This window comes from Tupaia chinensis, unplaced genomic scaffold (assembly GCF_000334495.1).
Source record: "Tupaia chinensis unplaced genomic scaffold, TupChi_1.0 Scaffold000074_1, whole genome shotgun sequence".
Taxonomy (NCBI): domain Eukaryota; kingdom Metazoa; phylum Chordata; class Mammalia; order Scandentia; family Tupaiidae; genus Tupaia; species Tupaia belangeri.
In genome coordinates, this window is record NW_006159534.1 from 1,279,631 (window position 1) to 1,297,712 (window position 18,082).

An 18,082-nucleotide genomic window follows, 5' to 3' on the forward strand; every position below is an offset into this window, starting at 1 on the left:
GAGAGAGAAGTTGGGAAAGAGAAAGAGAGAGAGAGAAATAGGCATCCTTAACAGAGTCTGCACACATGATCTTCTTCCCAGTCTTCAGCCAGCCAGGATCATGGGCTTATTGTTATAGAACTGGGCCTTGATCCCAGAGCCTTCACACATTGTTCTCTAGCATTGTGCAGCAGTGCCCGTCCTGCCTGTGCCACCACGTCTGGGCCAGGTTGACTGCTTTCGTTTACTGTTTGTTTATAAACCAGAGGGCACATGTGTTCACCCAGGAGAGACAGAGACTGTGTGGCCATGCTTCAATCCCTCCTATTCTCTGTCTTTTTAAGATTTGGGGCATCCATGTACATGTGCCTGGTGTGTTTTTCAATTCTGATACATTTAATTGGTTTTTCTTCTCTAGTTATATTTAATAATTCTTCTAAATTAATGTTAAAAGTAGTGGAGATAGCAACATCATTTTCCTTAATTATGATGTTAACAGGGGTGCTTTTAGTGATCTACCTTTAAGAAATATGCTGTTATTAGATTCACTATACCATTTAACTTTTTTATTCCTTCAGAAATCTCAGTCTTTCCATTGGGGTCATTTTTCTTCTTCCTTAGGCTCTAAAATTTTCATTAGTGAGGATCTACTGTGGCAAACTCAATTTTATTTATTTGAAAATTTTGTTTATTTTCCCTTGTAATGTATTTATTTTGCTAGTTATGTGTACAACTAATTCTAAGATATATCTTTTTTCACTCAGTACATTGATATTATTCCCACTGTTTTCTAGATTTTATTGTTACCAATCTGACAAAAGCGAATACAGTTTTCAGCCCAAGTGAATAGATCTCTTCTCTAGTTAGCTTAAAGATCTCCATTTTATCTTTGGCATTGTGCAGTTTCACTCTGACATACGTGGTTGTGGATTTTCTTTTCTTTTAAATTTTCTTGGGATTCTCTTCATTTCCAGAATCCTTGGCTTAATCTGTTTTATTAGATCTGAACAACTTTTACTCATCATCTCTTAAATACTGCCTCTGCTGTATTTGCTCTCTTTTTCCTTCTGAAACTCTGAATGGGTATGTGTTGGAATCTATCCCATGTCTTAATATTCTTTTATTTTTTTTCTGTCTCTCTGTCTCTCTACATTGCATCCTGGATAATTTCTTCTGACCTCCCTTCCAACTCATTAATTATTAATTTGTTCTTCAGCTGAGTTTATTCTGCTTTTAAACCTTTCTGCTGTTTTTTTTTTTTAAGTTGGCCATTTCTACTTTAAAATTTATTTATTTATTTTAATTTGACCAGAGAGGGATACATGTACACACACACATACACACACACAAAGAGAGGGAGAGAGAGAGAGAAAGTGAGAAAGAGAGAGAGAAAGTGAGAAAGCAAGCTACTGGGTCCAGGACTCGAACTGTGGTCGGCCATGTGGTAATCCAGCTCCCTTAACCACCATGCCACCTACTGGCCCCTGTTTTGTTTTTTTCTTTTTTTTTTAAAGAGAGATTTTTGCTATAGGGTGTGTGCACTTGCCAAAGAGACACACAGAAAGAGAGACAGAAAGACAGAAAGTGAGAAATCACTCTCTCAGGGGGATGTCCATACCATAGTTCCTTCTCCTCCAGTCTTCTCTTGGGATTTTGGGCTTGCACACAGACATGCCTGGTGTGAGTTTCAAGTCTCTAGGTCTGGCACTTGAACTGCAGTCGACCATGTGGGAGTCCAGTGACATAACCATTAGGCCATCTGCTGGTCCTTCTGCTGTTTTTTTTTTTTTTGTTTGTTTGTTTTAATTCAATTAAATGAAAGACTGATTGATTCCTTTTCAAATCTGATAATTTTTATGATCTTTCTCTTTTTACTCATAATTCTAATTGAATATTTCTTGCCATAAGTTAAATGTACTTTTGCACTTTAACCATTCTAATATATGTTGTATCTTTGTAAGGATGTTAATTACAATGTAATATATAATAGCAAACTACTGGAAAATTATGAATGTTGGTCAATAGAAGATTGATTAAATACAATATGATACATTTATACAATGGAATTCTGTGCAGATGAAATAGCTGCTTATATATAGTGAAGTAAATGTAGTCCATGACATATTGGGTCGGTAGAAAGCTCATGATGCATTTTTGCCTGGAAAAATACGTCATGACTTTTCCAATGACTCAATATTATTGAGAAAAGCGGATTATAGAATGTAACATATTTTAAAATATTTACATATTCATAAAGAAGCCTGGAAGAATATTTAGCAAACTATCAGACATTAGCTCTGACAATTAAGGTTTTTTTTTTTTTTTTTTGCTATAGGGCACGTACGCTCACCAGACAGACAGAGAGAGACAAAGAGACAGAAAGCGAGAAATCACCCCCCGGGGGGATGGTCACGCCGCAATCCCTTCTCCTCCATTCTCCTCTCGGGATCTTGGGTACGCATGCACACGTGCCCGGCGTGAGTTTTAAGCCACCGGGTCTGGGACACGAACCTCGGTCGACTATGTGGAAGTCCTGCAACATGACCATTACACTAAGTGCTGGTTCCCATTATCATTTTGTTGTTGTTGTTGTTGCAGGGTGCGTGCACTCACCAGAGACAAAGAGAGAGAGACAAAGAGACAGAAAGTGAGAAATCACACACCCCTCCCCCCCCAGACCGGGGGGATGACCATGCCACAATCCCTTCTCCTCCATTCTCCTCTTGGGACTTTGGACTCGCATGTACATGTGCCCGGCGTGAGTTTGAAGCCACTGGATCTGGAAATTGAACTACAATTGACTACGTGAGAGTCCAGCGATATAACAATTACGCCATCTGCTGGCCCCAAATGGCATCATTATCTATAGTGGCCTAAGCCCTAAACAAGGAGTCATTTAAAATGTACTCATTCCTAACAATATCATGTTCATCCAATCATTCACTAAGAACAGCCTCTTAACTATCTCTTGAATCCTCATCCTCTTCATTTCTGCAACCACTGTGTTGTTCCGTCCCTCTTCCTTTTTCTTCTCCCCCTTTCTTTCTGTCTTTCTCCCTTCTTTTCTTCCTCCCTCCTTTCTTCTTTAAGACTCCTGTTGCTTAGGTGATTGTTTTAAAATCAAAAGCAGATCAATGTGTTGGTGCCTCATTGCCTTTTGATGGACTCCAATCTCACTGGCATGAAAATCTCATCCTTCCTTTATAATTGTGACCCTGTTCATTTGCTTCTAAGTTTCTGTCCTGTTGAACTACTTTTGTTTTCAAAACCAATCATGTCCATACAACATTCTTTGCCAAGAATTCCTTTATGCTTTCTTCTTTTCTTTCCTCATCCTTCAAGGAGAAAAATCAGACATTATCACTTTCAGGAAACCTTACTGACCCACAACCCCTTCTTGCACCATGGTCCACTACCTGGTTTAGGTTAGGTGCTTCTACTGTTTGACTGTACACTTCCTTAGTGTTTTCTTGTTCATGAAATTGCAAGCATCTTAAGAACAGGGACCATTCTTAAGAACTGTTGTGGGATTAATGCTCATTTAATACTTTTTATTTCTTTTGTGGGTGTGAAGGAGATACATACAGCACCCCTGACAAGGCCCTGATGCTGCACACTGCCACCCCTTACCCCACCTTCTGCTAGCCCATACTCAGGGAGGTCTCTGGACTTGAACAGGTGACCTTCTTATGTGGGTTTGCCTTTCAGAGCATCGTGTTTTACTCTGCACTACTCTCTGAGTCCTCATTTAATATTTTTGAATTAATAAATACTAATATTTATATACATTAAGCTATAATTATATTATCTCATTTCCCAGGTAGCTATAAAAGAATTCATTGAACCTGAACCAGACAAGTCTTTTGAAGAGGATGAAGAAGAAAGTAATACTGATAAGAATGCTCAGGTAGAAGAGGAAAAAAGAAAAGTAGAAGAGGTAAGATTATTTAGTATTATTTTTATTCCTTTCCCCATATATTTTTAAAGAATATATATAGGTATAGGGCTGGCTCCATGGCCTAGTGGTCAGGGAAGCCAGATTCCCTGAAGGCCAGCTACATAATTTGAATCCTTGTCCCAGCAGCTTGAAAAACATACCAGGCATGTGTGCCTGTTGGTCCCAAATCCTGACAGGATGGAGAGACAGAGGACAGCGATTGTGGCATTATCACACCCCATTGTGGGGTCCATGCTTTCTCTCCCTCTCTGTCTCTTTATCTCTGGTGAGTGCACACATCTTCTAGCAAATAATTTTAATGGAAAGGAGGAATGGAGGAAAGACAACTGTGGCATGACCACAGGAAGTGCTCTGCCTCTGCCCCCTCCGCCCCTGCCCCACTCTTTCTGGTGAGTATATGCACCTTTTGATTAAGAAAAAGAATACATACACTCAGTGGAAAGCAGAAGTAGGCCATCTGGAGTGAATGCAACTTCTTCCTTTTCTCATATGGATTTAACCATATCTGTAGACTAACTTATTAAATTCACTTGCAGAGGAAAGTTTGTCCCTCTTTCTTTCTAAATCTAACAGTTTTTTAAACTTCTTTCATACCTGTACTTCTATTAACTACACAATTTACCTCTTACCTTGGTGCTGTTAATTTCTCCTTTCATTGCCAGATTTGTCAAATAATAGTATAAAATCTGTATTTCCACTTCTTTAGCTTCCATTCTAAGTTGTCTTTTCTCCCTCCTCTCAGATCCATCTCTCTCCCTCTTTTCCTCTTATTCTGTCTCTACCCTCTGCTGGAGCATTTGTAGTAATAATAATGCTTCCTGTGGCACTTACAATAATAATGATGATGATGCAATAACTGCTAATGCTTTCCTATCAAGAACTATACACTTTACACATTATCTCTTACCTATACAACACACTTTAAGGTATATGTTACTGTCATCATTTTATAAATAAGAAAACTGAAGCTGAGAAAGGTTGACAACTTACTGGGAGTCTTAGTAAGAGCAATTAGGCAGGACAAAGAAATAGAAGGCTTGCAAATTGGAAGGGAGGAGCTTAAATTGTTCATTTGGTGACAAGTGGATCTTATATATAGGAACTCTAAAGGCAGTTAGAACCATTAAGCAAATTCAGTGAAGTTGCAGATTACAAAATCAATTTATAAAAATCAGTAATTTTTTATATGTTAATACTAAATAAACTATCTGGGGGAGGGGAAGGCCTACCTGCTGTGGCATAGCAATAAGTACCCTGTAAGGCTGGAAGTCATATGGCTTACTATGAGTTTGGATACTCAGGTCAGCTTGAGAACATTGGACATGCATGTGGGCATACAAGGTCCTAAGGGGCTAGGAGGCTAGAGAAAGGGGGTCACAGTTTGATGAGATCCTGTCTAGGGTTCACTCTCTCTTTTTCTTCCTTATGCATATGTGTGCATGTGCTATCATTAAAAAAAAAAAGAAAGAAAACAATTTCATTTAAAATAGCTACCAAAATCACCCCCAGAAAAACTAGAAATAAATTTAATCAAGAATGTAAAAATTTTGGGAACCAGCAGTTAGCGTAATGGCTATGTCGCTGGACTCCCACGTAGTTGACCATGGTTCGCGTCCCGGACCTGGTGGCTTAAAACTCACACCGGGCGCGTGTGTGTGCGTGCCCAAGATCCCGAGAGGAGAATGGAGGAGAAGGGATTGGGGCGTGACCATCCCCCCGGGGGGTGATTTCTCGCTTTCTGTCTCTCTGTCTCTCTCTGTCTGTCTGGCGAGCGCATGCGCCATATAGCAAAAACCTCTCCAAAAAAAGAAAAGAAAAGAAAAAAAAAAAGAATGTAAAAATCTCTGCAAAGAAAACTATAAAGCACTGATGAATGAATCTGAAGACGATATAAATTAATGGAAAGGTAGCCCATGTTCATAGAAGGGAAGATAGATATTATTTTAACTTTAAGGAGAGATTTTTGCTTTAGTGTGCATGTGCTCACTGGAGACACACACAGGGAGAGAGGGAAAATCCAATCCCCAGGGGGGATGGCCAGTCATTATCCCTTCTCCATTCTCTTCTTGGGATATTTAGGCATGCATGCACATGTGTTCAGTGTGTTTCAAACAGTTGAGTCCAGGACTCAAACTGCTGTCTACTATGTAGGAGTCCAGCACTTTAAACATTATGCCACCTGCTGGCCATAAGGGAAGACAAATATTATTAAAGGCCCAAAGTGATCTACACAGTTAATGTAATCCCTATCAAAATACACAATGGCATGCTTTACAGAAATAAATACAATCCTAAAATTTAATGAAACCACAAAACACTCCAAATAGCTAAGGCAATCTTGAGCAAGAATTACAAAACTGGAAGCACACATTACCCATCTTCAAAATATATGACAAAGCTATAGTAACTAAAACAGCATAGTGCTAGCACAGAAACAGACACATAGACCAGTGGGACAGAATAGAGAGCCCAGAAATAAATCCACATGTTTTCAGTCAACTCATTTTTGATAGGATGCTGAGAATACATAATATGGAAAGGACATCTCTTCAATAAAAAAAGAAAACTAGATAACCACATGGAGAATGATGAAATTAGATTCTTATCTCACCATATACAAAAGATATTATCTCACCTCATAAGATATCTGGCCTGGTCCTTTTTAAGTCCCATAGCCAGGAAGGAAGGAGCAGGGTTGCAAACATTCTTCCACATACTTCTATAAGGACCCATGCAGCTCCCAGAGACAGGAAGTGCCAACTGTTTTAGGGCACCTAGGGAGTTGTTTCATCACTTGTCAGAGCATTCCTGAGAATTCAGTACAGTTGGGGATTATAAAAGGATAGACATAGTTTCCTTGGAGACACTCAAGTAGTTTAAGTAACTCATAAAATGCACCATTTCTCCCTTTGAGTGCATTTTCTTTATTTCCTTTATATTTCTCTTTGAATGTGCTTTCTTTATTTCCTTTTCTGCTGGGTCGTGAGAGGGAAGGGATTAACATTAAAACATGCTTTATCATTGTCTATGAGTCTGTGACCCTGGGTAAAAGGCTTGATCATGGGAACCAGCAGTTAGTGTAATGGCTATGTCGCTGGACTCCCACGTAGTCGACCGCGGTTCGTGTCCTGGACCCGGTGGCTTAAAACTCACGCCGGGCGCGTGTGCGTGCGTGCCCAAGATCCCGGGAGGAGAATGGAGGAGAAGGGATTGCGACGTGACCATCCCCCCTGGGGGGTGATTTCTCGCTTTCTGTCTCTATGTCTCTCTCTGTCTGTCTGGCGAGCGCACGCGCCCTATAGTGAAAAAAAAAAACCTCTCAAAAAAAAAAAAAAAAGGCTTGATCATTAAAAACAAAAACCTGTTTTAAGTTCTAAAACAAACAAACAAACCTCTAAATGTATCTAAAACTTAAATGTAAAACCTGGAACTATGAAACTACCAGATGAAAACATAGAGGAAATACTCCATGACCGTAGTCTGAGTAATACTTTCTTGACTATCCTCTCAAAAGCACAGGCAACAAAAGCAAAAACTGACAAATGGGATAACTGCAAACGAAAATCTTGAAATAACCTGTAGAGGGGAAAAAACAACCTGCAGAATGGTGAAAAATTTGCAAACTAGTCCTCTGACAAGGGAATAATATCCAAAATGTATAAGAAACTCAAGCTAATAGCAAAAAAGCAAATAATCCAGTCATAAAATGGACAACAGATCTTAACAAACCTGCCTCAAAGAAAGATACACAAATTATCACTAATCGTTAGGGAACTTCAAATCAACATCACAATGAAATATCACTTCACCCTGGTTAGAATAACTATTACCAAAAAGACAAAAAAATAAGAGTTGGTGAGGATGGGAACCAGCAGTTAGCGTAATGGCTATGTCGCTGGACTCCCACGTAGTCGACCGCAGTTTGCGTCCCGGACCTGGTGGCTTAAAACTCACGCCGAAGGAAATACTCCATGACCGTAGTCTGAGTAATACTTTCTTGACTATCCTCTCAAAAGCACAGGCAACAAAAGCAAAAACTGACAAATGGGATAACTGCAAACGAAAATCTTGAAATAACCTGTAGAGGGGAAAAAACAACCTGCAGAATGGTGAAAAATTTGCAAACTAGTCCTCTGACAAGGGAATAATATCCAAAATGTATAAGAAACTCAAGCTAATAGCAAAAAAGCAAATAATCCAGTCATAAAATGGACAACAGATCTTAACAAACCTGCCTCAAAGAAAGATACACAAATTATCACTAATCGTTAGGGAACTTCAAATCAACATCACAATGAAATATCACTTCACCCTGGTTAGAATAACTATTACCAAAAAGACAAAAAAATAAGAGTTGGTGAGGATGGGAACCAGCAGTTAGCGTAATGGCTATGTCGCTGGACTCCCACGTAGTCGACCGCAGTTTGCGTCCCGGACCTGGTGGCTTAAAACTCACGCCGAGCGCGTGTGCGTGCCTGCCCAAGATCCCAAGAGGAGAATGGAGGAGAAGGGATTGCGGCGTGACCATCCCCCCTGGGGGGGTGATTTCTCGCTTTCTGTCTCTATGTCTGTCTCTGTCTGGCGAGCACACGCGCCCTATAGCGAAAAACCTTTCAAAAAAAAAAAAAAAGAGTTGGTGAGGATGTGGTTAAAAAAGAGCCTTGCACACTGTTAGTGGGAATGTAAAATTATAGCCACTGTGGAAAACAGTATTAAAAATTAAAAATTAAGTTACCATATGAAATTAGCATGTTGAAGAGATATCTGTACTCCCATGTCATTGCAGCACTCTTCTTAATAACCAAGATATAGAATCAATGTAAGTATCTATGTACAGATGAATGGATAAAGATAATGTGATATATATACACAATGAAATAATTCCCAGCCATAAAAAAGAAGGAAATCCTATATTTGCAACAACATGGATGACTCTAGAGGATATTTCCAAAGATCTTGCTCATATATGGAATGTAAAAATGTTGATGTCATAGAAATAGAGACTAGAACAGTAATTACCAGAGACCGTGGTGCTAAATGGGAAAGGGGTTAAAGAGGAAAAGTTGGTCAAAGGATACATAATTACAGCTAGATAGAAGAAGTGAGTTTAAGGGACCTTGCCTACAGCGAAGTGACTATAGTTAATTACAATATAGTTTGGCATTGTTGAAAAATACAAAAAATCACAGTTATGACTTATCACAAAAATGATAACTGTGATATAATATTTATGTTAATTTGCTAGTTTTAACTACTACACAATGTATATGTACTTCAAAACATTATGTTGTACATGACAAAAAATATACAATGTCATTTCTCAACAAACAATATATTTATGTGTGTCTGTATATATACAGACATATATATATATACAGACACACATATGTCATATATATGTGTATATATAGACACGCACATATGTCATATATACACATATAAATGTATGTGTTGTGTATATATACACACATATATGACATACATGTGTATATATATGTGTGTGTCATATATATGTGACATATATTGTGTCATATATATATATTTAAGAATATATAGAATATTATTTGAGCATAAAAATCAATGAAGTACTAATCAAAATGGCAATTCTACCCAAATTAATCTACATATTTAATGCAATCTCAATCAAAGTGCCAGAGACATTCTTCACAGATCTAGAAAAGGCAATCATAAAATTTGTCTGGAATCATAAAAGACCTCATATTGCCAAAGCAATCCTGCACAAGAAGAATGGAGTGGGTGGCATCTCACTCCCTGACCCAAAAATATACTACAAAGCTGTGGTAATCAAAACAGCATGGTACTGGCACAGAAATAGACAGGTGGACCAATGGAACAGAATAGAGTCCCCAGAAATAAACTCCCAAACATAAAGCCAACTGATTTTTGACAAAATGTACCAGTCAAAACAGTGGGGAAAGGGAACCAGCAGTTAGCGCAATGGCTATGTCGCTGGACTCCCACGTAGTCGACCGCGGTTCGCGTCCTGGACTCGGTGGCTTAAAACTCACGCCAGGCGTGTGTGCGTGCGTGCCCAAGATCCCGAGAGGAGAATGGAGGAGAAGGGATCGCTTTCTGTCTCTATGTCTCTCTCTATCTGTCTGGCGAGCGCACACGCCCTATAGCGAAAATCTCTCCAAAAAAAAAAAATAAAATAAAAACAGTGGGGAAAGGAAAACTTCTTTAGGAAATGGTGCTGGAAAAACTGGATATCCACCTGCAGAAAGATGAATCTGAACCCCTACCTCTCACCATTGACAAAAATCAACTCAAAGTGGATCAAAGATCTAAACCTAAGACCGCAAACTATGAAAATGTGCTGCTGGAAAACACTGGGGAACCTCTGGGAGACATTGGAGTAGGCAAAGACTTCTTAAATAAGACCCCTGCAGCATAGTCAATAATCCCAAAAATAGACAAGTGGGATTACATCAGATTAAGAAATTTCTGCATGGCAGAAGACACAATAATTAGTGTGAATCTACAGCCCTCAGAATGGGAACATATTTTTGTAAACTATGCATCAGATAAGGGACAGATAACCAGAATGCACAAGGAACTCAAGCAGTTGACCGAAAAAGATGATTAACCCTATTAAAAGATGGGAGAATGAGTTGAAAAAAAACACTCTCTAAGAAAGACATGAATAGCCAAGAGACATATGTAAAAATGCTCAACATCCTTCATTGTAAGGGAAATGCAGATCAAAACCACAATGAGATACCACTTAACGCCAGTCAGAATGACTAAGACTAAAAACACAAAAAATGATAAGTGCTAGAGAGGATGTGGTGAAAGGGGAACTCTCTTACACTGCTGGTGGGAATGTAAATTGGTCCAGCCACTCTGGAGAACAATTTGGAGATTCCTCAAAGACCTACAAATAGAACTACCATATGATCCAGCAATCTCCCTTCTTGGTATCTACCCAAAGGACAGAAAAATTCTTAATCAGAAAAGTGCTTGCACATCCATGTTTATTTTAGTGTTATTCACAATTGCTAAGACATGAAAGCAACCCAAATGTCTACAAAGAGATGATTGGTTTGAAGAACTGTGGCACATATACTCTGTGGAATACTACTCAACCATAAAAGAACAAGACCCTGGCTTTTGACAGAAAGTGGATAAATACGGAAGATTTACTGCTGAATGAAGCAAGCCAGGTGAAGAAGGAGAGACATTGTATGTATCCACTTAATATATACCGAGTGTCCACACTCTGTGGCCGAAACTGAATGACTAAAGGTTATAGAAACTAAGTAAATGGTTATGAATACCAGATACAGTGTGGGAAGAAGGCGGGTGAAGGAGTAGAGTCTGAGGAAGGACATTAAGGGAAAAAAATAGAGAGGCATGGCATTTATGGGACAAAGAAATGGATTATTATCTATTGAAGATAACTTTCTAGAATGGTGAACTGGATTGGTGAGAAATGTACACATGTTGAAATATTCACTTTGTAAGCTAAGTAATGTGATTGAATGTATAAAAGAAATAGAAATAAAAATAAATTTAAAAAAAAGAAAAGAAAAAACTATTGCCTCCAATTAAGTTAACATCATCGCATCTTAAATCAGTGTTGTCAAACAGCAATAATCCCTATAGAAAAATCACACACATTGCTAGTAACTTAGTTGCAGTACCAGTCTCAGGCAAAACTTTCCAAGGTAGAAATGTTAACTTGCAAGATGTGGTTTTTGTTCTGAATCCATAAATGGTTCTGTTTTTCCAGTCTTAGAGTGAAGAAAATGAAGTGCAAATGAGGTTCCTATAAGTATTTCAGGTAATCTTTTTAATAAACTGCTTTTGAGCTCAGGAATTGTTTTTCTATACATTGCAGTACCCAAGGAATAAATTCCTGTGCCAATAAACACAATAATGATTTCTCTAAATTAAAAAAAAATATATTTTACCACACCCAAGGCTCTTTTTTCTTTTTTAATTGCCAGAGGATGTGTATACTCACTAGAGAGAGATGGAGAGACAGAGACAGAGGGAGAAAGCACCCCCCGAAGAGTGTGGTCATGCCGCAGTTTCTTCTCCATATCTCTATTCTGTCAGGATTTGTGGTACACATACACACACACCTGGTGTTTTTCAAGCCTCCAGGGCTAGGACTTGAGTTGTGATTGGCTGTGTATGACCCAGCACCTTTAACCACTGGCCTAAGGGGCTGAGCCTATGGGTCAGCCACAAGCTCTTTTGACCAGCATTTTCTGTTTGAATTCTGGCAAAGTGATTGGTATATAAAATAAATAAAAACCAGGACCAGCAGATGGCATAATGCTTATATTGTTGGACTCCCACGTAGTTGACCATGGGTTTGAGTCCCAGACTCGGTGGCTTAAAACTCACCGGGTGCATGTACGTATGTGCCCAAAATCCCAAGAGGAGAATGGAGAAGAAGGGATTACAGCGTGGCCATCCCTCTGGGGGGTGATTTCTTGATTTCTCTCTCTCTGTCTTTCTCTGTCTCTCTGTTGAGCATACACACATCCTATAGCAAAAAAGAAACAACAACAAAAAAACAAAAACAAAAAAAACCACCTCTCTTTAAAAAAAAGAAAAATGAATAAATAAACACCATTATTATTATTGTTGTTGTCATTAATCATTGTCTTCTGTGGTTTCAGGTCTGATCCTTTCCTATTTTACAATTTATATAAAAAAAACACCCTGGATTTGGGTTAGTAGGTGGCATGGTGGTTAAGGTACTGGACTCTCACATGGCTGACTGTGGTTTGAGTCCCGGACCCAACAACCTGAAACTCACACTGTGCACATGTGCATGCACACACAAAATCCTGAGAGGAGATGGGAGGGGGGCAGGCAAGGGATTGTGGCATGGCCATCACCCCTGGGGGGTGATTCTTCTTCCTGTTTCTCTTTTTCTGTGTCTCCAGCAAAAGCACATGCCCTATAGCAAAAATCTCTCAAAACAACAATGACAAAAAGGCAACAACAACAAAAAAACCTGGATTTACATATTCAGTCTTCAAATACCATTTGCTCTGTAAGCGCTTCCTAGAGCATCCATGCAGAATGCAGGGACCATTTCTTGGTGCATACAGCCTTTGGAACACATCTTTGTCCTAACAGTAATCATGTAACATTTACTTCATTATCTGTCTTTTCTATTGTACTATGAATTCCTGAAGTCTGAAAGAAATTCTCTTTGCTTTTCCCGTAGTTACCTTTCTTTGTGCCTACCACTCCCATCCCCACCAATTTCTCAATGTTTGTTGTGTAGCAGTTCAGAAATGCTTGTTGAATGATGAAAACAAGTGGAAAACTAAAGTGTCTAACATGGTTCCAGGTAACTTGATGTAGCACTGTGTCACACGCTAGTTCACTAACAGATCCTTGTTTCTGTCCTCCAGAAACCATCAACATCTACAGAGGAGGAAAAACTGATTCGATTCATTGGAGAAGATGAAAATATTCATTCCAAACCTCTGTTTAGAACAGATGAGTTGTCTTCTTGGGTATGTATCTGAAACCCAACTAGGAAATGAAAACTATTTAGCATGATGTCAAAATGATATGGATTTAGTATAACTTTTACTTTCTCCCGGAAGACCACAGGCTCCTAAGTAATTGATTTTACATAATTTTTTTTTTCTACCAGCATCATCCCTGGAGGGTTCTCTTTTTTTCCACCTTAACTTTACAAAAACTTCTCATTCTCACCTTTAAACCTCATTTTAATATCAGCATTTCGTCCTTTACCTTGGTTTAACAAGCTGTCATTCAATATTTGACCAATTTTTAAACATACTTATTTGTCAGACTTTATTGAGTGCTGTGATAAGCACATATTTCAAACAACAACTGTTGCTACGAAATTGAAAAGTTAGAAACACGCTTTAGAAGCTCATCAGGAATACAGATTTCAAATTTCTCCACAGAAATTTTATTCCACATTCATGATAGACTTGATTCGACTCCAGATTAGTATCTCACTCTGCAGAATGTTGTGACTTTAGGAGTCTGTGGATGGGTCTCATATCATTTACCTGGCATGTCTGCGATGATGTGGGCTTTGCTACTCCCAAATGCCCCCATTCTGTGGGATACTGTGTGGTACTGTGTGATGTCATGTGGGTAGCCTTGCTGAGGAGGATGTGGTCCAGAAAATTCAGCTCTAGGCTTTTGAAGAGTTACTGCTGCGACTAGAGATGGAAAACCAAATTATCTAGGTTCTCATTGACCGGAAGTTCTGGAGAATGAAGCAAATGCCTTCTAAATGTACAGTTAGTTGCAAGCTCCTAGAGATCAAGAAGAATCACATGCTTCCTATGAAGTGGTGGCCAGGCACTGTACAGGTAGAAAGGATTCACCAAGTGCCCGAACAGAAAAAGCCTTATTGTGCTGGCTGCTGGGGACAATTTGGGGATGTTGATACCTAGAAAATGAAGTTTCTGGGACTAGCAAATGGCATAATGGTTATGTCACTGGACTCCCATGTGGTTGACTGTGGTTTGAGCCTTGGACCCGGCAGCTTAAAACTCAAGCCAGGCACATGTGCGGACATTCCCAAAATCCTAGGAGAGTGGACAAGAAGGGAGTGTGGCATGGCCATTCCCCCTGGGGGGTGGTGATTTCTCATTTTCTGTTTCTCTGTCTCTCCAGCAAGCTCATGCATCCTATAGCAAAATATCTCTCTTGAAGAAAAGGAAGGAAGGAAGGAAGAAAGGAAGGAAAATGAAGTTTCCTTGAACTGGCTTATGAGGAAAGAGATTTGGACCAAGGGTACAGCTAGGGAAAGTGCATCTTGTGTTAGATGTACTACAGGCTCTATGGAGCAGACAGGGCCTGAGCTCTGTTCTTTCCATTCACAAAAATACCCAGGCTCCCTGTGGGCAGTGGAAGATTTCAAAATTTTCATTTTTGTTTCAAAACAACTTTTTTTTGTTTGTTTTCATTTTTTTCCCTTTACCCTTTTCACAGACACTCAACCTGACCATTTAGCAGGAAGGCAGATCCAAGGCAACAGACCTTTTGGGCAGCTGCACTCTTTCTCTCCTGTATCTAAAAACATAACTCCCATAGGCAGTATGTTTGACTGACATTGAAGAAGAAATGAAAAAAGGAAGGACAGGACAGGGAAGCAGAAATCTTGTGATTTGTAGTTAACTTGCCATGTCCCTTGGAGCTGAGTTGTGGAACAGGAGTGCTTCTAGAGTTAGTTGGGCCCTAGATTTCTAGTAAGAAGTAGCTCCAGAACATTGAGAAACTATGGACCCAAGCATAGAGTTCCCTCCTACAAATTACTACAGTAAGGGTTTCCTAGGGTCTGAGATATTGAGTAATATCCAACAGGAGTGGTGATAAGTTACCGCTAGATAGGGTGAGCTAATGGCTTATTTCAATAGGCCAGGGCCTCATTCATAGTATTACCTGATTCCCTAATGTGTACCAAAATAGGCATTTGGACAATCCATTATTCAAAACTCTCCTCAGTTAGCTAGGAGAGGGGTTTTGTGGGAATTCCTGGGGATTATACTTAAAGCAGATTTCCGTGTTTGACCTGCCTGTCCTACCTTGTGTAAGTACTGCTACCCCACTTGGCACTGTGCCTGATTCACTGGTGAACAACACACTCCCATTAGGCAGCACTGGCTTTGCCTCTGCCCTTCATGGGATCAGACTACTCTGCCTTCAATTGTGGCTCAATTTCATCAGTTATAAGAACTTGATGAATAGCAAGGCTATGGCTCTCTCTGAGTTAAAATCCTTCCAACATTGTCCCTGTAGGGCAAGCAGCCTGAATTCTGTAGCATTTCAACTGAATAGTAGAGACATAGGATGACTAAAGTCAGCAAGCTCTCCCAGAGTCTGTACCCAAAACACGCAGAACTGTAGTGGGCCCTAAGTACAAGTTTTGGCTGTGTGAATAGGATTATCTACAGCTCAGCTACCCCAACAAGCATGACATTAGAAGCAGTGTTTTTCAGGCTCATTCTTTCCTTATTCTTGTTTTTTACATTCGATCACTGTATATCATTGCAGCGTACCAAATGAATTTTTCCATCATGTATACACTGTATATTAGTCCAGTCAAAGATATTAACACACAAATTATTGTCAACAGATTATTTTCCATCTTTGTGTCCCTTAGATATCTTGCTTCCTTCTTTTTCACCTTGATTGTATTCCTCTAACCCGCCCCCCATTTTCCTCCATCCTCCCACACTGTCTCTAGTATCTGCAGTTGCTCTCCATACCTTCCAATCTTCCAGTTTCTGCCAGAGTGCAGACATTCAGTATATATTGAGTGGGGACATATAATGCCTCTCTTTCATAGTCTAGCTTGCTTTGCTTAGCAGTAAATCTCCATGTTCATCCACTTTTTTTTTTTCTTTTTTAAGAGATTTTTGCTATAGGGCACATGTGGTCAGCAGAGAGACAGAAAGACAGAAAGTGAGCAATCACCCTCCAGGGGGAATGGCCATGCCTCAATCCCTTCTTCTCTTGGGATTTTGGACACACATGCTCATCTGCTGATCATGAGTTTTAAACCACCAGGTCTGCAACTCAAACAGTAGTTGACTACATGGGAATTCAACAACATAACCATTACGCCATCCGTTGGTCCCACCTTCACCCACTTTCTATCAAATGTCAGCATCTCATTGTTTTTTAGGGCTGAGTAGTATTCTGTAGTGTATATGTGCCATACTTTTTCAGTCCATTCATCTGTGCACATTTGGGTTGGTTCCATGTCTTACGATTGTGAGATGTGGAACATGTCTCAATAAACATGGATATGCATGTGTATTTCCAACTGAGCATATCCCTATCCTTTGGGTAGATACTTAGGAGTGGAATTTCTGAATCATATGGTAGCTCTATTTGTAGGTCTTTGAGGAACCTCCATATTGTTTTCCACAGTCTCTTTACTAATTTACATTCCCACCGACAGTATAGGAGAATTCCTTTTTCACCACAACCTTGGCCAGCACTTACCATTGTTTATTTTTTTAATCTTAGCCATTCTGGTTGGAGTTATATGGTTTTGATTTGAATCTCCATTATGATAAGGGAGGTTGAGCATTTTTTCATAATCTTTTTGACTGTTGTATGTCTTCTTTAGGGAGTTGTTTTTTTCTTTTCTTTCTTTTTCTTTTTTTTTGAGACCTTTTTTGCTATAGGGTGTGTGTGCTCGCCAGACAGAGTGGTAGAAAGTGAGAAATCACCCCCCAGGGCGGATGACCATGCCAAATCCCTTCTCCTCCATTCTCCTCTCGGGATCTTGGGCACGCACGCACACGTGCCCGGCGTGAGATTAAGCCACTGGGTCCAGGACTTGAACCATGGTCGACTACATGGGAGTCCAGCGACATAGCCATAATGCTAACTGCTGGTCCCTAGAGAGTTGTTTTTTTCTTATATTTCCCCATCTTATAATTGGGTTGATTTTTTTTTCCTTTTTTTTTTTTGGGAGGGGGGGAACGTATGGGAAGCTGCTTGAGTTCCTCATATATTCTGGTTATCAGTCCCTAAACTGTGGCCTATTTTGCAAATAGTTTCTTCCATTCAGTGGGTTGTCTATTCACTCCAATGATTGTTTCTTTTGCTATACAGAAACTTTTTAACATGATATAATCTCAGTTGTCTATTTTGGGGATTATTGCCTGTGCTCTACAAGCAAAACCATGAAAACCAAACAAAACAATGGAAAGTGACACAAAATAGTGGAGAGACATTCCATGTTCCTGGATTAGAAGAATTAATATAATCAAAATGTCATTTTTATCCAAATTTATCTACATATTTAATGTAATCCCAATCAAATTACCAGAATATTTTTCTCATTTTTAGAAAAAAATAATCATAGAATTTGTCTGGAATCATAAAAGACCCTGTATTGCCAAAGCAATACTATGCGAGTAGAGTGGAGTAGGGGGTATCTCATTCCCTGAGCCCGTCATACAATACAAAGCTGTGATAATCAAAAGAGCATGGTACTGGCATCAAAACAGGCATGTAGACCAATGGAACAGGATAGAACCCCAGAAATAAGCTCCAAAACCTATAGCTAACTGATTTTTTACAAAGGGCACCAGATAATCCAGTGGAGAAAAGAAAATCTCTTCAGGCTCATTTTTTTTTTTTTTTTTT

General features: G+C 39.4%; 1 protein-coding gene across 2 annotated transcripts in view; it reads left to right on the forward strand.

Moving 5' to 3' along the window:
* AXDND1 (axonemal dynein light chain domain containing 1) overlaps positions 1–18,082 on the forward strand; it is a 132,705-nt gene that overhangs the window by 92,468 nt on the left and 22,155 nt on the right. Inside the window, exons 21-23 of one of the 2 annotated variants that reach the window (XM_006142311.1) lie at positions 3,800–3,916; positions 11,691–11,741; positions 13,339–13,388. In XM_006142311.1, the coding sequence (XP_006142373.1) occupies positions 3,800–3,916; positions 11,691–11,696 (123 nt within the window). In that variant the 3' untranslated portion in view covers positions 11,697–11,741; positions 13,339–13,388. Of the gene's footprint in view, positions 1–3,799; positions 3,917–11,690; positions 11,742–13,338; positions 13,444–18,082 lie in introns of those variants that run through there. The other variant, XM_006142312.1, reaches the window with a different exon arrangement.